The sequence below is a fragment of the Meles meles genome, chromosome 5, assembly GCF_922984935.1.
Source record: "Meles meles chromosome 5, mMelMel3.1 paternal haplotype, whole genome shotgun sequence".
NCBI classification, from domain to species: Eukaryota; Metazoa; Chordata; class Mammalia; order Carnivora; family Mustelidae; genus Meles; species Meles meles.
The window spans coordinates 22,663,944-22,687,931 of NC_060070.1; the positions used below are offsets into that span (position 1 = coordinate 22,663,944).

General features: G+C 40.1%; 2 protein-coding genes across 7 annotated transcripts in view; one reads left to right on the plus strand and one right to left on the minus strand.

The window, feature by feature from the left end:
* Positions 1–21,038, minus strand: part of CDC40 (cell division cycle 40) — a 54,670-nt gene extending 33,632 nt beyond the window's left edge. Inside the window, exons 1-2 of the mRNA XM_046004817.1 lie at positions 20,812–21,038; positions 7,701–7,787 (exon numbers count right to left, since the gene is read on the minus strand). Of these exons, the coding sequence (XP_045860773.1) occupies positions 7,701–7,787; positions 20,812–21,000 (276 nt within the window). The 5' untranslated portion in view covers positions 21,001–21,038. The remainder of the gene's footprint in view (positions 1–7,700; positions 7,788–20,811) is intronic.
* Positions 21,008–23,988, plus strand: part of WASF1 (WASP family member 1) — a 60,484-nt gene continuing 57,503 nt past the window's right edge. For 3 of the 6 annotated variants that reach the window (XM_046004820.1, XM_046004821.1, XM_046004818.1), the window contains exon 1: positions 21,844–22,004. The gene's annotated coding sequence lies outside the window, so the exon portion shown is untranslated. Of the gene's footprint in view, positions 21,097–21,843; positions 22,005–23,988 lie in introns of those variants that run through there. The other 3 variants (XM_046004822.1, XM_046004824.1, XM_046004823.1) reach the window with 3 other exon arrangements.

Below are 23,988 nucleotides of genomic sequence, written 5' to 3' on the forward strand. Positions count from 1 at the left end.
AAATTTCTTTACTGAGAAAAGCCACACTAACAAGTCTTACACAAAACAGTACATTATTATCTGTTTGTTTATAATGCTTGGAGCTTCCATAATGGTTTCTAAATGTTACTAACTTTGATCTGTACAAAAATCCTGGAAAGTTAGAGCGGTATTCTCCTTTTCATGTTGGAAATGAAGGAAAAAAACTAAAGATGATGTATTTTATCTGTCCTAATGTCAAGAGTTTTAGTCTTAATTGGTAGAACCAGGTTAGAACAAACCATAGTCTAGGATTCCACTGCATTGTAACATTCCTTAAATCATAGCAGCTTTTTAAAAAATTGGGTAAAAAAGTATCAGATTATATCAAGCACTATTAACTTAAAAATATTTATTTAATGGTAATGGAAAAATCCAACTTTGTATTTTTTTTCTAAAGATTTTATTTATTTATTTGAGAGAGAGAGAGAGAGGGAAATTGCAAAGGGAGAGTGAGAGGGAGAAGCAGACTCCCAGATGAGCAGAGAGCCTGACATGGAGCTCAATCCCAGGACCCTGAGATCATAACGCGAGCCACTGGCAGATGCTTAACAGACTAAGCCACCCAGGCGTCCCTGTATTTTCTTTTTAAATGAAGAATAAAGTGAACTTCCCATTTTGGAAATTGTGGAATTAGACAAGGTATTTTATTTGAACTCTGTAGGTATATTGTCATGATGAAGTATTTCGAAGTTAGAACATCGTAAGTCACTACCATTAGAAACCACCTTTCCTAGATACATTTCTAAGAGCCATAAAATAACTTACTGATCCTCTCTTAAGCAGAATGCTGCCTTCTCTAGATAGCAACATTATATTATGCACAAAAATCTGAAATTAATTGTTACATGTGCCTTATGGTTTTTTCTGCTTCAGAAGAAATTACTACAATACTCTTTTTTTTTTTTTTTAATTTTTATTTATTTGACAGAGATCACAAGTAGGCAGAGAGGCAGGCAGAGAGAGTGGAGGAAGCAGGCTCCCTGCCAAGCAGAGAGCCCGATGCGGGGCTCTATCCCAGGACCCTGGGATCATGACCTGAGCCGAAGGCAGAGGCTTAACCCACGGAGCCACTCAGGTGCCCCTACAATACTCTTTTATATTGACAGCTTCCACTTATATATTTAAAATGATTCAATTTAAAAATATCCAATTTTCATTAACTTTCATTACTATTTATTCTGAATTATAATAAAGGACAGTACTAAGACTTCATAGCCCGCATTAGTTCCTCCTTGCTGATGGGTGGAAATGTAGGGGAGAAAAACATTTAGACTGCTGAATGCTGGCAGTTACAGTAACTTTGTTCAGTCATGAAATTTATTACAAAAACAAGGAATATCCATAAAATTAAAGATAATAAAGTGACTTAGAAGTTTCCTAGATGCTCTACCGAATATAGTCAGCTATCATCTGCAAAGCTGTGTCTGACATTTCTGGGGGAAAAATATTTGAAATGATAAAAATCTCCATTACTCTTATTGTTACTCATATAATAAGTTAATCATTACAATTATACTCTCCAATTTGAAAAAGGAAAATACAATTTCCATAGTCTTATTTTATTAAGATTTTACAAAAAAGAACAATTCTTCTACAGGCCATACATATCTAACCCGCCCTATCTTTTAAAGAAAAATTCTCAGCGTGAAGGAACTTTGATTTCCATATGAATACAGATCCACCTATAGCTAAGTAGATCTCATATGGGTGCTATTCCTAAAGCAGTCTAAAAATTAAAATGTGCTACATTTCACAGATATTTAAGCTGAGACAACAAAAAGATCTTCTAATAGGAAGCTGGGTTGGGGGAGGATCTCAGTACTTTTGGCTCACCTTAACTGCCTGGTTACCAGCAGCTATTGGAACTGATCTCAGAGACATTAAATAAATGCCAGAAAGAAAGGGAGAGAATGTTACTCAGCAGAACTCAGCTCTTCCGAATTACTTAAAAATTATGTGTCCCAGATGTTCCTGGTCTCTGTGAATATGCACTTCTTTTAATTCTGGGTTAACCATTAAAAAACAAAAGAAAGCACAGGAGCGCGTGTCACAACACGACATCTCAGGATGTTCCTGAGTATGCTTACATCTTTCACCTGAGTGAAGTAGTGATTTATGTATAAAGTAAGAGAAAAGCATTTTATTTATTTGAGAGAGAGAGAGAGATAGTGAGAGAGGGAACACAAGCAGGGGGAGTGGAGAAGCAGGCTTCCTGTGGAGCAGGGAACCCAATGCGGGGCTCAATCCCAGCACCCTAGGATCATGACCTGAGCTGAAGGCAGATGCTTAACTGACCTAAGCACCCAGAGAAAAGCACTTTTAAAAAAGATTTATTTATTTATTTATTTATTTATTTATTTGAGAGTGAGGGCATGCGTGTGTGGGGAGAAGGGCAAAGGGAGAGAACCCCAAGCAGATCCCCCATGGTTCGTGGAGCCCCACACAGATCCCACGGCCCCTGAGATCACAACCCATGCTGAAACCAAGAGTCCAAGGCTCAACCGACTGAGCCACCCAGGGACCCCGAGGAAAGCATTTTTAATTTAAGACACTGGTAGATAAATCTAAGAAACCTGTGTATTGTAAAGCAGTGGTTCTCAAAAGTCTTCAGAAGGTAGAATGCTTGAGGGTCAATGTCTTAGTCGTAAAACACCAGAGGAATTAAGAAAACTTACACTGGGGGTGCCTGGGTGGCTCAGTGGGTTAAAGCCTCTGCCTCCGGCTCAGGTCATGATCCCGGGGTTCTGGGATCAAGCCCCGCATCAGGTTCTCTGCTCTGCGGACAGCCTGCTTCCTCCTCTCTCTCTCTGCCTGCCTCTCTGCCTACTTGTGATCTCAGTCTGTCAAATGTATAAATAAAATCTTAAAAAAAAAAAAAAAAGAAAACTTACACTGGTAAAAACTGACTGTATGAAATCATAATAATAAGTTTACATATAGAACACCCCCCCAAGTTACTGAACTAGCAGTTATATAATACTTAGATTGCTGGTAAGTTTTTCATTAATATTTATTGTAGTCATCAATGTTTAAATACTTATAAACAAACTTCAAGGTAAGAAGAGCCTTTTGAATAACTTAATTATTTTCCACAAATTTGGAAAAGATCACCACCATTCAATTTTATTGGCAGAACACCTTGACCTTTTGAGACATAAAAGCACAGTTTAAATATTATTAATATAAGAGTATTTTATTAGTGTAGGTTTTATGACCTTGGGCCTCAGTTTCCTCATCTACAAAATTAAAGAACTGAACTATCTGATTTCTAAAGTTCACTCTAACATTAGTATTTATAGCAGCTCTCTGGCCAGATTTTTAACAAAAACTAGGATTTTTTTTCTTTTAATTTTGATATTTTTTCTATTCCTAAAAGTACTATTATTTTAAATCTGAAAATCTCCCTGAGGCTTATGGGTTTTATATGAGTCTACAAAAGCTGGCAAATACACATTTCTCTAAGTAGATCCAAAAAGGATGGAGTGAAAGGAAGAAAAGCAGTGCACTAAAACAATAGCTAGTATCTCTTCAAGTTCTGTCTGCAATTTGAGAAAGCTTATCTGGATACTAGGTTAGACCATTTAGGAAAAGTCCTTGGTTGGGAGGGAAAAACACATTTTATAAAATGAAATAGTCAATACAGTTAATTTACTGAACTAGCAAAGTCAAAGTATGTGCATAGGGGTGTGACATGCAAACCCCGGAACAGTCTGCAAACTGGTCTTCCAGCCACAGAGCAATCCATAGGAGTGACATGAACTCACATTCTCAACTACGTTACTCGCTCACAGTATAACCTGAGACTTGGTTTCCTTGAAATAAAACAGGTATTAGAGTACTTATTGCAAAGGATTATTGTGAAAACTAAAAGAGATAAGGTACACAAATATATAAATTCCTCAGTATGCTAGCCGGTATACAGTAATAAATGGCAGTTTCATTTCATTAGTTTCTGTTCCTCTTCTTTTCCATCATGCAAACCCTTATCAAGTTAGCCCTCCTACAAATTCAGCTCTGATTATGCCACTCTTTAATAAGAATTTTAAAAATGTATTTACATCTATTTTTTTTAAAGATTTTATTTATTTATTTGACAGAGAGATATCACAAGTAGGCAGAGAGGCAGGCGGGGGGGGGGGGGGGGGGGGGAAGCAGCCTCCCTGCTGGCAGAGAGCCGGATGTGGGGCTCGATCCCAGGACCCTGAGATGATGACCAGAGCCAAAGGCAGAGGCTTAATCTACTGAGCCACCCAGGTGCCCCTATCATCTACTAAATCAAGACCAAACTGCTTACCTTGGCCCCCAGATACCTGCACAATGCTATATGTGAGTCTTACCTCCCTGTTCTCCCTTGCTGACGAAGGTATTCCTGTTCTTTGGATCTTTTATAATTGAGCTAATGCTTTTCTCTTTTGCCTGGAATCTTTCCTTATAAAAGCCTTTCTAGCATCAATGCCAAGAATAGTAATATAAATAACAAAAAAGGTTGCTGTTTACCAAATGCTTACTCTGTGCCAGAGAGTTTCCTAACCCTATCATACATTAGTTCATGTATCCATGTAACTCGGTAAAGGAAAAATTATCTTCATTTTAACTATAAGAAAACTGAGGCAGGGGCACTTGGGTGGCTCAGTGGGTTAAAGCCTCTGCCTTCGGCTCAGGTCATGATCTCAGGGTCCTGGGATTGAGCCCCACATCTGGCTCTCTGCTCAGCGGGGAGCCTGCTTCCCTTCCTCTCTCTCTGCCTGCCTTTCTGCCTACTTGTGATCTCTGTCAAATAAATAAAATCTTTAAAAAAAAAAGAAAAAGAAAACTGAGGCAATCTAAGGTTACATCGGAGCTAATAAGCAGTGTATTTAACCCCACATCTCATGTTCTTACCCTGGACTTTATTCGTTATTTTATTTTATTTTTTTAAAGATTTTATTTATTTATTTCACAGACAGAGATAGGCAGAGAGAGAGAGGGAAGCAGGCTCCCTGCTGAGCAGAGAGCCAGATTTTGGGGGCGGGTGTGGGGGGGGGTGGGGAATCATGACCTGAGCTGAAGGCAGAGGCTGTGATCCACTGAGCCACCCAGGCGCCCCAATATTCCTTATTTTAAATAGTTCTTCCTCTATGCAACTTTTTCTTATCTTCACAATCAGATACAATCTCTCCCTTAACTTGAATACCACTTCAGGCATATACAAAACAGTCTGGTCTCTACCCTTTTTAAAAACAACACTGAAGGTATCATCTCTGGTAAACAGCAGCTTGAGGAAAAGGACTGTATCTTTTTCCAACAATGGATTCTCAAGATATGGGAATATGAATTTCATCAATCAAAGTTCCTGCTAATACCTTTCCACACTTTGTCAAATTATACAGATCCTAGTCATAAAATTCAAAGGTAATAAGTTCATTCAGCAACCAGGAAAAATAGTAATTTTTTCTCATTTGTCCACCTCATCTCTCTTTTCTTAAACTGATGACCAGCATCAGTGTTCTAACATAAATTAATTTATATTTTGAATGTGAGGCTCCCTAACATGAGAAAAAAACCCAGAATACTAAAAGGATTGGTAATCTCACAAAGAGGATGCTAGGCCTCACCAGTATCACCAAAAAAATCTTGATCTTCTAAATTTCAGAAACTCTAGTCACACAGCAATGTATTAGTTATGCAAAAGGTCTAAAAATGGAAGAGAAAGAGACTTCATATAAAATGCACTGACATAAGAATGTCACACACCACACCACTTCCAGATTTTCTTTTTCTGCATTTAGTGGCCCTATTTTATGGCGGCACTTTTCATTTAAAAAATCACGAAGCATATATGTAATATACAACCTTTCTTTACTGTGCCAGCTAAAATGGTACCAAGGGATATGAAACAGTCTACAGGTTCAACAGGCTAGAGGGATTTAAGAAAAATAAAATAAGATTTAAACTGTGCTGCAGTACAAGAAAGAGATCTCTGCTTACTGGACACTCTAGGAACTGCTGGAGCCCTGTCTAAATACTACCACTGACATCGTCCGCTGTGCTACGTATTTCAATTGCCATATTTTAAGTAACTACAGAAACCTGAGCGGGCAAATTATACAGAACAGCTTTATGACTCTGCTTTATAAAAATAAAAAAGGGGGAGGGGGACAAGTGACTACATGCTAAAAAACAAAAAATTTAAAAGTACCTCTTTCTCTACCCAGTTGTAATAAAATATGACCCCGTACCCCATTTTTAAAGTATTTCTTAAAGATCCTGCTACTGAAGACCTATTTTGTTTCATAATGACCATTTTTTGGCATCTCTATTTCTCAGTCAGGCATTCTTTCCCTTTTTAAAAATGAAATAGCTAGAAATTTATTTATTTATTTATTTTTAAAGATTTATTTATTTGACAGAGAGAGAGAGAGATCACAAGTAGGCAGAGAGGCAGGCAGAGAGGAGGAAGCAGGCTCCCCGCTGAGCAGAGAGCCTGATGCGGGGCTCGATCCCAGGACCCTGAGACCATGACCCGAGCCGAAGGCAGAGGCTTAACCTACTGAGCCACCCAGGCGCCCCTAAAAATTTATTTTTTTACACCAAGACTTTCCTAAATGGACAATTTTCACTGTTTTTTGCCTTTCTTCCTTCCTCATCTTCTTTATGCTTCCATCACCATTTATCACCATCACCATCATCTTCAACATCACCACCACCACCATCATCTTCATCATCACCATCATCTTCATCATCACCACCATCATCATCACCATCATAAGATGTCTTACCCAGAGTAGGCAATACACACTGTGACCACTACCGAGCAGTGAACACGTTAGCATGGCATTTCTTCCCAGTATTTAGCACAGGACCATTTGCAACCAAATGTTTCACAATATACTATGCACTGATGATGCTAATAATAAATTATTTTTCCCTGATGGTTAATCTGTAATACTCCCTAAACAAAACTGAGGAAAATGTTAACTACATTCTCGTCTAAGAATCAGATATTTAAAAATTTCTTTTCTCAGGGCACCAGGGTGGCTCAGTGGGTTAAAACCTCTGCCTTCGGCTCAGGTCATGACCCCAGGGTCCTGGAATCAAGCCCCGCATCGGGCTCTCTGCTCAGCAGAAAGCCTGCCTCCTCCTTTCTCTCTGCCTGCCTCTCTGCCTACTTGTGATCTCTTTCTGTCAAATAAATAAATAAAATCTTAAAAAAATAAAACATTTCTTTTCTCAAAAGGCATTGTTCCATTCTGTCAGATGTTGTATGTTGGTAGATGAACAGTAGCGGATTTTTAAAAGTACATTTTCTTGGGGCACCTGGGTGGCTCAGTGGGTTAAGCATCTGCCTTTGGCTCGGGTCATGACCTCAGGGTCCTGGGATCAAACCCTGCATTGGGTTCTCTGCTCAGCAGGGAGCCTGCTTCCCCCTCTCTCTCTGCCTGCCTCTCTGCCTACTTGTGATCTCTCTCTCTCTCTGTCAAATAAATAAATAAAATCTTAAAAAAAAAAAAGTACATTTTTCTTTTCCTTTTATTTAAAAATTGAGATATAATTGGCATATAATAGGACATATTTTTTGGAAAGTTTAAATAGCATACTCTCTTGAGAAAACTCTGAAGAATTCACCAACTGTTTATCTACTTATGTATAATTCAAATGCTTTAGCAAAAGGCAGAATCTTGAATAGAATGTCTTCTTACCTCAGGAGCAAACATGGTCTCATAGGTAGGATTATACTGAACTTCTTTGACAGCAGGGTCAAGGTGAACTCCAGTCTCCAAATCTTCCTAAAAGAAAACCAAACGAACATTAAATATCTGACAAGTAATAATTTTATTCTGGAAACTATATCAAGGTCACACTAGTTATTTTAATACCAATTTTATGATTATTGTACTAAACCATATGATTAATAATTCTAATAATTCAAAGACTAATAAAAGTAATGTATGTAGGTATAAAGGTTAGAATGTGTAACAACATTTTCTTCTTTCCAAAATGCTGATTTTATCCCACCTGAACAAATTAAAAATTTCTAAATAGGCTAGTAAGCTACTCCAAGGTTTAAATTAAGAGAGCCCAAGTCCTCTTTTTTATGAATTCCAAAGACCTAACCTCTGGTTCCTAATTCAGGACAACTACTTATTTATTCAGCAAACCTTATTAGACATATACCCAGATGGCATGGGTTCTGGGCTACAAAGTGTCAGGACTCTAATATTCTAAATCTAAATCTTACATTCTATGCCAATGTTTCAACCTTCTGAAGTTCACCCCCCAGTTTAATGAACATAAAAATCTCATGTCCACTACAGAATCACTGGTGATCTCTATTTTGTGTAACCACACCACCTGCTACAAATATAATAAATCCCAAATTGGTATCTCTAGCCTGGCCCTCTGCTCTGAATTCTAAAGACTTGTATATCTAACTTTTAGCTTGACATATTTTCTCCCAGGATGCCTAACAGACATCTCAAATTTGATACATCTCACTTCTGTTTCCCTTTTCCCCAGTGACTTCTTCCAGCCTTACATTTGCTTAGGCAGAAACTCCTGGAGTTATCCTCGCTTCCTCTATCTTTCACGTTGTATCTCCAATCCATCAGCAAATCCTCTACCTTCTACATACATTCAAAGTTCAACCACTTCTCAAGTCCTCTTTCATGGTCATCTCACAGTCTAATTTACCATCTCACACCTGATTACCAGGCTCCCTGCTTTTACCCTTGTCTACCCACAGCCTCACTTCATGCAGGAAGCTGTGTGATTTTAAAATATTATATTATGTTTGGGTTATGAACATTGGGGAGGATATGTGATATGGTTAGTGCTGGGAAGTGTGTAAGCCTGACGTCACAGACCTGTACCCCTGGGGCAAATAATACATTATATGTTAATAAAAGTAATTAATAAAAATATTATATTATGTTACTCCTGTTCTAAACCCTCGAGTAACTTCTCCTTACCAGTTGTTCTCAGAGAGTAAGTATGGTTCCCTGGGTAGTGCTATTGGGGATTTTATCTTCCTGTATTGTCCTGCCTGAGTATTTACATATTAAAACCGTTATTCATACATGTTTAATTCACATATTAAGCAGGCTATATATACCTTTCCTTTAATTAGGGCAAAAAGTTGAAATTTTTAAGGAAGTTACATATCATCTCTGAATTACATTTCAGTAGAATTACAGAACTGCTGTTACAAAAGGACGTTTGAATCTAACTGGTTGAGAATTAGCCTCCTCTTCGAGATCTCAGAATGGTCGCCCCCTGAAAACTTGCCCCCACAAACTTCCATCCTCACCAAGTCCTGTGCCAGTGCTCATCAACTCCAGCCTCACTGGCTCATTTGCTATTCCTAGAATTCACCAAAGGTCAATCCTGCCTCAGGGTCTTTGCATATACTATTTCCTTTTCCTGGAACGTTCTTTCCCTAGATAGCCACATGATTGTTTTCTCTCTTTTATCAGGTCTCTGCTCAATTTTTCTACTTTCTCTTACCTTGCTTTATTTTTGTCCAATACATTTATCATCACCTACCATATATTTATTGTCTACCATCCCTTACTAAAGATTGGATTTCATAGGCACACATGTATCCTTGACTCCTAGAACCAACCCTACCATATCACCTTCTTTATTCTGTTGGGCTTTTGCTAATGCAACATACATCTGCAACATAATACAAAACACAATTCAAAGCAATATCGAAAAATTTTTTCAGAAGGTGAGATATCATGAAGATGATAGTGATGGTGGAGAAGAAGCAATGTCACTGACCAATGAAGACCCGGTAGACTCAGAACAACTAACGACCAAAGACTAGAAAACAATAACAAAAAATAGTACTAGAGGCACACGGTGGTGAGTGTTTCAAAATTTACCACTTGTAAAGCAACCCTCACCCAAAGCAGGTAACTTAATTTCTCTTTTTCTCAAAGATAGGGTTCCTCAGGTATGACTCCCTTGGACTTCCATCCTCTCTAGTTTTGGAACTGTCCATATTTTTACCTTATCTTCTCTTTCTCAGGACTTCAATCTCCTCCACAAATTTTTATCTGCAACCTTGACCACATTCCAGGCCTCTGGATCCATATTATCTAACTGCCTATTGAACTACATGATATGGATGTTCTACCACATCAAAGACTTTGCTGTGTCTCATTCCATGACTCCACCTTTACTCGCTAACAAATAAGGCACTGAGTCTTACTGATTCTATCTCTGAAATATTTCTCCAGCAACCCTACTTCTACTGGCCTTCTCATTCTTGTCCCCACTATCCTTGTACAGACTTCATCAGATCTTGTCTCATCCATTATAATACCTCCTTATCTGGTAATACACTCCCACCTTTGCCTTGTTAGATAAATCTCTGATTTTTAAAAATATCAAGCACTTTCACCCTAGCTGTGCTATTGGTGATATTACTGTCTTTGTTCCTTATGAATTTCCCTTTATTATCTGATAATACGTCATCTTCTTATTTTCTCTTTTACCTTCTCTTCTCTTGGCTCAGGAAAACTGCTCTTCTACAATCCTAAGGAATGTTTTACATAATTCCTTATAGCAACTGTGATATTATATCATTTGTTGCACATGGTTTTTACTAACATTTTACATCCTCACTGCCTAGTAGAATGCAGCGTAATCAGTGCCTGTTCAGTAAGTATTTGTTAAATTGAAAAAAGAAAGAGTCAAATCCATTGAGAAAGAGGACGAAGGTTGACTAAAGATCATTGAATTTGGCAATTACGTCACATGAAACCTTTGCCAGAGCGATTCTGGTAGTGGGGTAGAGTATGGAAAAGCAGTCCTAAGAGACAGAAATATAACTAAGGATTTAGAAAAACAAGACAGTAATCATTTCTACTTTCTCAAGACATTTGGCAATAAAGAAAAGAAGAGATGGGGTGCCAGATTGAAGAATTTTTGAGGTAAAATTAAGTTTGTTTTTTCCCTCCTTAAGGAAGGACTAAGCCAAGATTTAGTCAATTATAAGCTACAGGATAAGAGAAAGTAGGGAGAAACCCAGGAAAAAAGCCAGCACAGTTGGAAGGTTATCCTCTGAGAAGAGGCGAGTCCTCTCTGAGATGAAACAGAGGACAAAGAGAAGGATAGATGTTTGGAGTTGGTGGGAGATGTTAGAACTCACAACTGATGTTATTTTCTTTGTGTAGCTGGGGACACAGGCCTCTTCACAAAACAGGTGTGGTAACTTCAAATTCATTTATACATTTAACAAATACTGACTGGGTGCCTACTGTGTGTCAGGCATTGTTCTAGACCCAAAGAAACAGATACCGCTCCCCGTCCTTGTGGAGATTATATTCTAGTGGGGGAGACATACAATAAACAATATACTAAGTGAATTATATAGTTTGTTAGAAGAGGGTACACGCTATGAAAAAAAGTGCTTAACGACCTTACTGTTGTCTCACATTTTCTCATATAATTCCTGTAGCACTTCTATGAAATAAGCACTAGCAACATTAGGTCACTGACTCCAAGATGCTAACAGAATAATGAGAAGGGGAAAAAATTTCAAGTAACCACAAGAAACGATGTTAAAGACACCCAATGGGCAATAAACCAAAAAATCACTGGCAGACTCCGTCAGGGTTCTTCACTGCAAACAGGGGAAAAACCCTTACAGACCAATTAAACAGCACTGAATCCTTTTGAGTATCTCATCTTTTCTCTTGGAATTGCCAAGAAGGGTAGAGACTCAGTTTGGGGAAATGGGGTGCGTATACAGATGGAATCCCAACTGAACATCAAGCATGTCACAGAACCAGTCTGCTGAGGACAAGAGTTCACCATTCCTGAACATCATTACTAAACCACTGTGGCTGTCACTGGATGCTATTGAGATTACTGGCCTAGTTGGGAAACTAGACGTTGGCCACCACTGCCACTCAACATATTCTCTTTTCTTGCTTCTTTGTGGGTTGGTTTTAGATTAGAATTTAGGTGCGTGCCTTTGTCTGCTCAGCCTAAGTTACTGTCCCGAGCCTTAGATGAAAGGGAGCTGGGAGAACAAGAATCTGGGCTTTCACTACTGAAAGCTGGGGGCAGCAAGGGCTGTTCCTCACATTACGACTCTTAGGAAGGGGATTCAGATGTGAGGCCATCTAAAATATGATACGTATACAGTTAACCCCTGAACAACACGGGTTTGAATTTGTAGGCAGATTTTTTTCAATAAATACGGTAAAGTACTATAAATGTATTTTCTTTTATGGTTTTCTTAATAATATGTTCTTTTCTCTAGCTTTCTTTATTGTAAGAATACAGTATATAATACACATGACAAAATATGTTTTAATTGACTATTCATGTTATCGGTAAGGCTTCTGTCACCAGCAGGCGATTTGTAGTTAAGTTTTTGAGTAGTCAAAAGTGGTACTCGGATTTTCAACTGCACAGGGAGGCGGGGAGGAAGGGAGAGCGTTGCTGTCCCTAACCTCTCATTGTTCAAGGGTGAACTGTTTACTAACCTAGAATGCACACTAGAATCTTCACCGATTAGAGACCGTATCTGCTGAATGTTGAGTAGAAAAATTCCAGGATCATAAAATTAAAATGTTATATACAAATGGCTTCAACTGCATAAAAACTAAATTAAATGCATTTCTCAATATTCAATTCTAGAGTAAACTGCTTAAAATAACAAGGCTTAGCCACATTCAGACCTCCCGAGTGGATTTCACAGAATACGTTTGCTAGAACCACTTTAAAATGTGGTTTATCAGATCTCTCCGATTAGGAGATTTTAAATTTGAATTATTTTGAACAGAGTGCCATGAGATACTAAATTTTAAGGGCAAAGTACAATTTAAAAAGAATTACTCTTGGGGTGCCTGGGTGGCTCAGTGGGTTAATCCTCAGGATTCTGGGATCAAGCCCCTCATCAGGCTCTCTGCTCAGCAGGGAGCCTGCTTCCTCCTCTCTCTGCCTGCTTCTCTGTGATCTCCGTCTATCAAATAAATAAATAAAATCTTAAAAAAAAAAAAGAATTACTCTTATATACACATCAGTGGCAACTAATAAAAAATATAAATAGGTCCCAGTCTCTGGTTCCTGCTAAAATTGTAGAACAAATTGAACAACCCTCCAGAAAATGAAGAGTTTTTAATTAATTGTACATTTAATTAGAAAAACTTGGACAATATCACAACCTTGTTTTAATACCCAAGAGGAGTTTAATAATAATTAACCATGCAATTGAAATTACCACAGAATTACAGAGGACTTCCATTCAGTTTTAATTATCCATAAAAATTAAAGTGCAGTGAGTGAAGGGTACCCTATGGGTCAAATAAGTTTGAACAGGTTATCTTCTGTTGATTCAAAGTAATTTGAGAATAATGAGATAATATTTACTTTTGAGTCCTTTTCACATTTTTTACTCATGTACATGACAGATGGAAAAGCACTCTGTAAACTATAAAGCAGAAAACAAATATTAATCATTATGAGCCATTTATCAATTTATAGTTTTCCCCCCCAGAAAGTAGAAATGAATAAACTTCCTAAGATGGACATTTACATGGATGAGATAAAAGAATAGAAATTCACATAAAGATATCCTTTGGATTTGGCCCTTAACAAATGCAGAGGAAAAAAGTGATCTAGTTGAAGTTCATAAGTATAAGAAAGATCAGCCATAAAGAAATAAGAGGCAGAATTCTCATTTTACTCAGTTGGTTATGTGAAAGCAGGGAATGCAGTGGGGGAAAGTAACATTCCTGGTCTACAATAAGAGAGAGCCAGGCATGCTTTTACTTTTTTATCTCTAAAGTCAATTAACAAGCAACTCTTGCAACCCAATAGGGTTCATTACATGATTTCCAAAGTGCCAAATCTGACAGTGTTGCATTAAAATACATTTTTAACCAGAAAATAACTGTTCTCATACACTGGAGAAAACAAATATGTTTGATTGGAGTCCTAGCAGAAAAGAAGTGAGAACAGGACTAAAATAATACGTGAAGAGATAAGAACTGAGAACTTTCCGGAAACAATGAAGATCCACACTCCAAACCCATCAATTCCCAATTAAAGAAACCCCACAGATTCTGAGCAGGACAAACAAAAAGAAATCCACATCTGGGTATCCCATAATGAACGTCAAGACTGAAACCACACCCTCCCCCCAACAAAGGGGGCAGAGGGCAAGGGTCTTAAAAGCAGTCAGAAGAAAAAGAAAAGTATTTTAAATATGCTGAGAGAAAAAACTGCCCGCTAAGTAAACTAAACCTGGTGAAAAGATCCATCAAAAAAGAGGGTTAAATAAAAACATTTTAAGACAAACTGAGGGAGCATGTAGATGATGGCTCAGTCATCATCAAATCCAGATTTGAGCAGCCAAATCTGGATTTCAGCTCAGATTGGGATCATGGGATCCAGCTCATATGGGGCTCTGTGCTCAGTGGGGAGTCTGCTTGGGATTCTTTGACTCTACCCTCTGCCCACGCTCTCTCAAATAAATAATAAATCTTAAAAAACAGAACAAAACACTAAAACCACGAGCATATGCCACCAGTTAGCCCTCACAAGAGGACATGAAGTATGCACTGTACTTCCGGAGAAAAAAGCAACCTCTTGCATACGAGATGCAAGAATCAGCTTGGCTTAAGGTCATCTTCTGAAGTTTAAATATATGTGAAAAATACAGGATGCTAATAGCTGAAGCAGGGGTAGGGGAATGTTAATAAAACTGAAATATCTAAGGCTTTTGCACTGTTCAGTAAGAGGCAAAGTACTGATTAATTCAGGTTTTAATGTCTACGGGTAACCACTCAAAGAGCAGAAACTGAGGGCATAATTTACAAATCAGCACTGGAAAAGGATGGAATGATTAAAAAAAAAATCAATCCAAAAGCATGGATGCCTAGTATAGTAACTTCCTGTGAAGTCTGTCTTCTTTTCCATTACCTGTATTTAAGACTATACTTAAAAATGTATATATATATTGCTATGGCTGCACCTCACAAGTTTTGGTGAGTATTATTTTCCTTATTGTTCTGTTCAAAGTATTTTCCATTATTATTACTTCTTTATTTTGGCTCCTGGGTTATTGAGAAGTACAATTTCATAATTTTCAAATACGGGAATTTTACAGTTAACTGGTTAGCTTAGAAGCATCGTGGTCAGAGAATTCAATAACATGATTTAAAATTTATTGAGGCTTGGGGCACCTGGGTGGCTCAGTCAGTTAAGCTTCTGCCTTCAGCTCAGGTTGTGATCGTGGGGTCCTGGTGATCAAGCCCTGAATGGGGCTTCCCTGCTCAGCAGAGACCCTGCTTCTCCCTCTCCCTCTGCTGCTCCCCCTGCTTGTGCTTGCACTTTCCTCTCTGTCAAATGAATAAATAAGATCTTTAAAAAAAAATTATTGAGACTTATTTTATGGTTTAGAGGGGTTGCCAAACTAGTTTGTGAGCAAAATCTAGCCTACAGTCTGTTTTTGTACCAACAAGCTAAGTATGGCATTTATTTTAAAGGCTTGTTTAAAAAAGGAAGACAAATAGAAGGTATGACAAAGACTGTATGTGGCCCGCACCGCCTCAAATCTTTATTATTTGGCCTTTTACTGAAGTTCACCAGTGCTTGGCCTAGTGTATGGTCAGCTTTTAAAAAATGCTTCATTAGTGCTTGAGAAAAATATTCTGCTTTGAGTGCAGGTTCTTCATACCCTTTACATAGTTTGTGAATTTTGTTGTTCAAATCACCGTTTCATAATTATTCTTTTTTGCTCGTTCTATCAATTATCGAAAGGCATAGTAAAATCTCTGCTGTGATGGTAGATTTGTCAGTTTTTTGTTGTAGTTCTATCAATTTTTACTTGAATATTTTCAGATTACATTATTAGATGCATATGAATTTAAAACTGCCATATACCTCTTGGTGAATTGAACCTGCATCATTATGAAGTCTACTTTATTGATCTTAATACAACCAATGGCACTTTTTTTTTTTTGTTCAGTATTTGCTGGATATATTCTTTTTCCACCTTCTTACTTTTGATCATTAGCAAGCATGGCAACAAAAAAAAATGAAAGAAATAGAGTCAAAGAAAGAAAAAAATATTGTCATACTTGCAGCAGATATAACTATGTAAGTAGTGAGATCAGTTAAATTCAATAAACAGAAAAAATAATGCTATTTATTAATACATTAGCATAAAAATAAGACACACTTAGAAATACCGGCAGCAAAACTGCAAGATATTGATGGAGAAAATTTATACTTCGGAAGAAATTAAAAATCTAAAGAAAACCTAAAGAAATGAATAGATATAATATTGTTTCCGAATTGATCTGTGGTTCACTATAATCAAACAAAATCCCACCTGGAAATCAGTAAAACTCTACAAGTCAATTCTAAACTGTATATAGAATTACAGGGGACAAGAAGAGCCACGACATTCTCGACTAACAACAACAATAAGGGGTAAGGGAAAAAGTCCTACCAAAAGATCAAGCCATGGTATTAAAAATGTTCACACCATACACAAAAATTAATTCCATGTGGATTTATGACTTAAATGTAAAAAGCAAAACTTCGTGCTTTCAAAAAACGAAATGGGAGAACATTCTTATAACTGTGGGATAGGAAAAGCTCTCAAACGAGGAACAGGAACCACAATTCATAAAAGACGAATCTGCTAAGACTAGACAAGCAAACAACTGTTTATCATGACAGAGTAGAGAGCAAGAGGACAAGCCACAAACTGGAAAAGATATCTGCAGCACATGTAACTGACACAGGACATTATCTAGACTATACAAAGATTTCCTATAAATCGGAAGGAAGTCGACCCAATAGTCAACTTCAAAAAGAAAATAAAAGTCCATGGGGCGCCTGGGTGTCTCAGGGGGTTAAAGCCTCTGCCTTCGGCTCAGGTCATGATCCCAGGGTCCTGGGATCGAGCCCCGCATCGGGCTCTCTGCTCCACGGGGAGCCTGCTTCCTCCTCTCTCTCTCTCTCTCTCTCTCTGCCTGCTTGTGATTTCTGTCTGTCAAATAAATAAATAAATAAATAAAATCTTTAATAAAAAAAAAAGTCCAATCACCAATAACATATATGAAAAGATGTTCAATCGCATTAGTGTTCAGGAAAATGGATTAAAAACACTGCTTAAGTTTATACTCTTGTCAAAATGCTTGCTATTTGTCATAATACAATTAGTCAAATACAGATGAACGTATTTGCATGCTTCACATCTCCTCCCTTGGTCATTTCTCTATGCGCACATTTACTATGTGTAAGGTTTTGAGGTTTTATTTGTTAATTTGTTTTGCCTACCAGCATGTGTTGGTACACAAACTAGTGATAACTGATGTCCCTGACTCTCTCATCATAGAATCTTCATCAGCTGGGGGATGGGCTTGCGGGGGCGGGGCAGGGGGGAGGTGGGCTCTGTGCTCTGCTTCTAATGGACCTTTGGTACCTTATACAACCTCTCTTTCTGGATTATCTTACTTAAAACTTGAGGTGTTTGAACAAAGTGAGTTCTAGAGACGTTCCCTTGCCCCCGCCCAATCAGTGTACATGCTTTTTCAAGACTTTCTTTTACTCTTTCATTCATTCTTTCACCAAATATATCTCCCTCAATCTTGTATACTAGGCATAGGAGACATGAAAATAGACACAACCATCTCTGGTCCCCAAGGTCTCCCAAGAGTTCAGGGTAAAGGAAAGTTAACAAGTCACAGGAATGCAGCAAGTACTACAACTGAGGTACCAAGAAAGGCTGCCTGGACAGACAGAGGAGGAAATATGTGCACTGAGATGGAAGGAGAGTAGGATTTTTTTTTGGCGGGGAAGCAGCATGAGCAACAAGGAAAGGGATTTCCAGGCAGAGAGACCAGTGTGGCCAAAAATCTTGAGAGGAAAAAAAAGAAAATAGGGCTTTGGGGGCTTATTTTGTAGAGTTCAGTACGGGAGAATGGCAGGCCTCAGGTTACACAAGAACTTGGGAATTAGTAGTAACACAGTGTCTTTGGGCAGGGAAGTGAGGTAACACTGGACTTTAGAAAGATTACTTTGCATGCGCTGTGAAGGAAAGAATGGGATATAGAATGAGGAAAGAAGAAAGGAAAAAGCAGAAAGATCAGTTAGAAGGTTATTATAATAGTCTTGCAGAGAAATAAAAATCTGAAAGAAAATATTTGATAAATACCATTGTGTCACGATGACAGGACCGACTACCCAGAAGCAGGGGTTGAAAGAGAAAGGAAAAACAAGAATGACTCCTGGGAGAAGTAATGCAGACATGAAGTAAGGCTGTATCAGTGCAAATGGGCAGGAAAAATTAATCTGAGAGAAATTAATGGAGCAGAAATGTTAGAACCCGCTGAACGACTAGCTCCAGGGGCTGAGGAAGAAGGAAAAGAAGACCCTTCTATTTTGGCTTGGACTAGTAAGTGGGTTGTGGGATCATTAACCAAAATGGGAAAAACACATGAGGCTGACCTTGAGGGGAAAAAAATAATCTAATTTTTTAGCACATTGGATTGGAGGTGCCTGGGAACCCTCCAGAGAGAGTTGTTTAGTAGTTCTGGAGCTAGTAAGGGGTTTAGAGTTGGAAATAGCACAGATAGTGTGTCTGACATGTTATAGGTAAGTGCTGAATGTGCTTTATAACCAATCTATCCATGAGATGGGTCTTAGTGTCATCCCCACTTTACAAAACAGAAAAACCTTTGGCACACAACACTTGGGTAACTCATCCAAGGGGCACCTGGGTGGCTTAGATGGTTAAGTGTCTGCCTTTTGGCTCAGGTCATGGTCTCAAGGTTCTGGGATCGAACACCACATCGGGCTCCCTACTTAGCAGGGAGCCAGCTTCTCCCTCTCCTCCCCACCTGTGCTCTCTGTCACTCTCTCTGTCTCTCTCTCTCTCTCAAATAAATAATTAAAATCTTAACAACAACAAAGTAACTCGTCCAAGGTGACCATTTGGGTGAGTGCTGGAGCAGTATTTGAATCCCGGCAGTCTTGCAAGACTCCAGAGCCTGTGTGAACGACAGTGCTCACCGGTGAGGCATCAGAAGCACAGACTGAAGTTGAAGGCATGAGAGAATATGAGGAGTGAAAGGGGGACTAAGGGCAGAGTCAAAGGAAACATACAAGGGAGCACAGAACAGCAGGGTTTCGGAAGACTGAGGATGGCCCTACGGAAGCCACAGGAGAGAAAGTTTCAAAAAACAAGACCTATTTAATAGTGTCACTTGATACAGATATTCAAGTCAGATGGCAGACCTTGACAAGTTCTCAACATTTCTTAGGGAGAGTAAGTAGTTTCCTAAGAGGCTATGGCTAGGTTGCACTTGGTTGAGAAAATGGGATGAAGTGAGAGCTCCAAAAAGCTAAGCTATGCAAAGAATGACAACTCGGGAGGCTGCTGGAGTGGGTGAAACAAGTTTGGGGAGTTTGTTTTGTCATAAAGATAGGAGGATCCTAAGCATTCTTTTATACCATTCTATTAATAAAAAGTAAAATTCATAGAAACTTGCAGAAGACTTGCCTTGGGAACATCTTTTTTTTTGGTCTGTTTTTTTTTTTAATTGAAGTATAATTCGCATACAATGTTCTATTAGTTTCAGGTATACAACATACTGATTTGACAATTCTTTAGGAAACATCTTAAGTACAAAGTAATTTTTGCACACTGCCTCCCATCACCCTATCTTGAACTTCTGATCACCCCCATTAGGCTCTACTGGGCGTACACTACCAATTGGGAGATGCTTTCCTCTGGCTCTAGACACACCAACCTTTCCTCAGATCTTCAAACCCACTCGGCTCTTTGTCATCTCCAAGCTTGCTGTCTCCTTTGGAAACTCTTGCCTTATCTTGCACATGGCTGGTTTCTCCTCCTTCTTCAAAGCTACTCTTTCAGAAAAGCCTTCCCTGACCAATCTATGGAAGTCATAATCCTATCTTCTTCCCTATCACAGAACTCTTATTTTTTTCTAAATACTACTCAATTCAATCTGTAACCATTTTATTTGCTCACATTTTATTGGTTGCCTCTTCCACTAGCATGCATGCAAAGACCTCTGTGTCTTCAACCCCTAGGATAGTTCCTGGCAAATAACACATCTTCAGTAAATATTTGTTAAATGATCCATACAACCAATGTCTCCCTCTATCACTTTCCTCAACTGGGATCAAGCACACAGTTTCTTAAATCTAAGGGCTTTTGTCACTCTTTGACATATACAATCACAAGGGTTAAGCTACCATTTACTGTACTTTCATTAGATACTAGGCTTTGTACTATAACCTAATTTGTATCATTTCACTTAAGTTTTACATAACCCTCTCGAATAGATATGTGCTTCTAAAATTATCTCCATTGTACAGGCGATGAAACAGAGAAGGTTGTAAGTTCACAGAAGCGGTGGAGCGGGGAACAGAATCGAGTTCTGACTTCAGAAACAGAACAAAGCCGGGACATTACTCACTTCAAGTGAGGGTACATACTCTAGTTTGGGAAGTTCTAATTGAAACCTGCTCTACCCAGGCCACATCCTAATCACAATAAATTCAAATTTCACAACCCGACTCCCCTTCCCACTTGCTGGAGGGAGGCGAGAGCGGGGAGCAGTGGAGAGCTGTCCTGAACTTCCAAGTCCCGGCTTCTCCCGAGGAAGACGCATGTAGGAAGAAGAGATCCGAGCGTTAGCAACTTGTCTCCTCATCCAGGAAGAGGGAACCCGGCGCTAACAAGAGACTGCCGGATTTTGGAGCAGGAGCAGACAAGTCCCGCACTGCATCAGTGACCAAAGAGCTTACCTTAACTGCCACCTCCGGAGCGGAGTCCACCGCCACTGCCAGAGAGGGTTTGGTCGAAGCTGATTTCGTCAAGTGCATGAGGGAGTCGGCGGCTGGCAGGGAACACCGACCGCCCTCACTGTCCGAGTCCGATTCGGACCCTGAACCCGAACCATAGGACGCAGCCAGAGCTGCAATCGCAGCCGACATGACGGCACCAGATCCTCTGCGGAGACCAGGCCCGGGCGGAAGGAGCGGCTTCCAGGTCCTGACAGATGACCATAACACACAGTATTTACTTCCTTGGTAAGAATTCACTTCCGAAATTTTAAATTGTACACTAACTAGCACTTGCATACGTATAAGAGAACCGAGAATATGAAAGCATTGATCTAGGGAAATAGAGTTATAATACCCTTTAACTTTCAGGACCTTTGTGGCTAGATTAAAGACTACGAGTTCCAAAATACCTTGAGGCCGCAAAGTCCCACGCTCCCGGCGTGCAGCGCGGCGGGAAGTTGGAGATGTACAATGGGAAATGTAGTTTGGAGCGAGGGGCGGGGCGAAGTGGGCAGTCCCTCTCTTTGACCCCTCCCCTGAATGGATGGTTCATTCAATTGGCTATCATCTTCCCTCACTCCCCGGCCGAGCACTGTTCTCTCCGTCCCCTTCCCCCAAATTGAGGATTGGGCAATACCAAACAGCCTCAGGAAATGGGGGGGAAAGACGTATTCATTCCCTCTGTTGGGTGAGTGGGCGGAGGCTGAGTTTTCCACCACGGCTGCACCTGGGCACTGGGAGCTGAAGAGGAAAGCGAGACTCTTAAGCTGGAAGACCCTGAGTTGTGGAGAATAGCTCCTGTTGGGAAGGATGGGAGATTAGGTGGCGAGGGTCAGCGGTCCCCCCTCCTTCAGGCGCGGATCCCGGCGCCCGGTTGTGGAGCGTCGCGCGCGGGGAGGGGGCGGGCGGGGGGCGGCGGCGGCGGCTCTCGGTGTTGTTCGCTCGCGCGTCGAGCACACGGTGGGTCCGGCGACCGGCGGGCGCCGCAGGCGGCGTTCCCAGTAGTCCGGTGCCTCGGCCGCTGCCCAGAGACGATTCCACGCCGGAGCCTGTCGCTCCTGGAGGCTGTAGGTGGAGTCCCGGGAGCTGAGGGGGACCGGCGGCCGCCACCGAAGCATGAAGACGGGGTAAGGCAAGACCCCCATGATTTCACGGTGAGCACGAATCTCTCAGGAATTGGTATTTGGTGGGGAGAGGGTGCTGGGAGAACTCTTTCTTATCGGCCAGAACGGAGAGAGATGTGTGTGGCGCTCATGCCCGGCAAAGGTGACGGGGATGGGCGCGCCTCCCCCGCTACGGCCCCCACCCCCATTCGCGGGTTTCCGGAGCTCCGGCCGCCCACCCGCCAGCCGGGCTGGGCTGCCGAGGGAGACGGCAGCCGGCCGGCGTGCCTGGGTCTCTGTTGCAGGGACCGCCCGAGGCTGCTCTAGGTGGGGAGACTGCAGGGCTCACCTGGGGTGCCACCGCCTGAGCGCCCCCTGCCCTGGCCGGCACCCCCTTGCCTGCTCGCACTGGGGGCGGCTGCAGCACCGGGTGGTCGAGAAGCCCCCGCTTGCGCTACGTGCGGGAGGCTCCGTAAAGCCGGCTAGTGCGTTTGCGTGTTTGCGCCGCGCGTCTTTATATTACAGACATAAAGGTAAAGCGAGTGCGGAGATCCCTTTCTTCCCCTGAAGAGGGGGCGAGGCGGGGAGGTCGCCTCCGATGCGTGGTAATGGGGGAGTGCCTCGAGCAGAGTTAGGGAGCCGCTTACTCAGCTCCGATGTCGGCAGGACTCGCCCATTGTGCCACCCAGATAATTATTCAACTATGCAGCATCCACTGCACCTTTCCCATTTTTCTTTTCCCCTTGCTATAGCATGCCCCCTAGCTTCGGTACTCTGACGCCTTCTCTTGCATGCGCTTGGGTGTTGAACTGGAATAATGATGAAAAGAAAGCACCTCTGACCTGAACGTTCACAACCTGTCTTACAGCCGATTAATTAACTAATCTCTAGCTAGACTAGATACTTTAATATGACTCAGTCTAATCCTGTCCCTTCCTGTATCATGCGCTTTGGATTAAAATTTTATTTTTTCTTTGGTGTTAAGATTCACGTATTAAGTCTTATTTCTTGCGCGGTAATTGGTTTATTGGTTACTCAACCCATCTAATATTCTTAAATGTAATATGTGTGATAGGGAACTTTCATCTAATTGTTGATAGTGCTCTCTCGTAATTTTAAATGCAGTCTGTCTTTGAACTCTCGGGCAGTTTTTCCCATATGTTCTAAGTTTCTGTTAGCAAAGTATTTTTATTGCGAATATTTGAATAAAGTACTTGATAGAAAATTTCTCAAGTTTTGAATAAAGTTTTGTATTTTGTTATTTTTCGGTAATATTTTATTGCTATTCATAGCTTTCAGTTGAATGAAAGGAAGCATTTAATATTTAAGGTGGGGTTTCAACTGCCATAATGAGCATTCGCTAATTTCTCTAAATTTTATTTTTCATTCAGTTCTTTGCAGTACCATGTATTTAATTACTTGTGGAATTTTTTTCTCATTTTTTTTCTAACTTCTCTCTCCAAGGATGGGCAGGCTCCTGTTTTGCACGAACTACCTGAAAAATGGAATATTTTTTGAAAACGGAAGAAACAACTGTTGGTTACTTGATTTTTGTGTTAAAAACTGTTTACCTCTCCTTACCTAAAAATAAATGATTCACTGCCAAAAATAAGTGTTTCCATTTTTTTTTTTTTTTTTTTTGTGAACCTCCCCTTTGGCTTTTCTCCTTTAAGCTTGTTGCCATAACCCTCTTGATAAAACAGAATTGCACATAGGCATTGCAGAGGCAGTTGTTTTAAGGTACAGTAATTGTTTTACGGCGTTTGGAAGTGGCGCACTTAAAACTTGATGGTGTAGAATCAGTGCTTGGTTAGGAAATGACCTTGCAATTTACAAAATGGACACCTCTGTGCCTTGGTTTCCTTATATGTATATTGAGACAATACCCATTTATGTCATTGAGTAGTATGCATAAATTTAATAAAGATGTTTTCATAATGCTTTTAAAGAAATTTTTAGATATTTTAACTGATGGATGATGAAAATATTTCAGGGTAAAATACAAGATAAAAACGTCATTAGGATATCCCCTGGC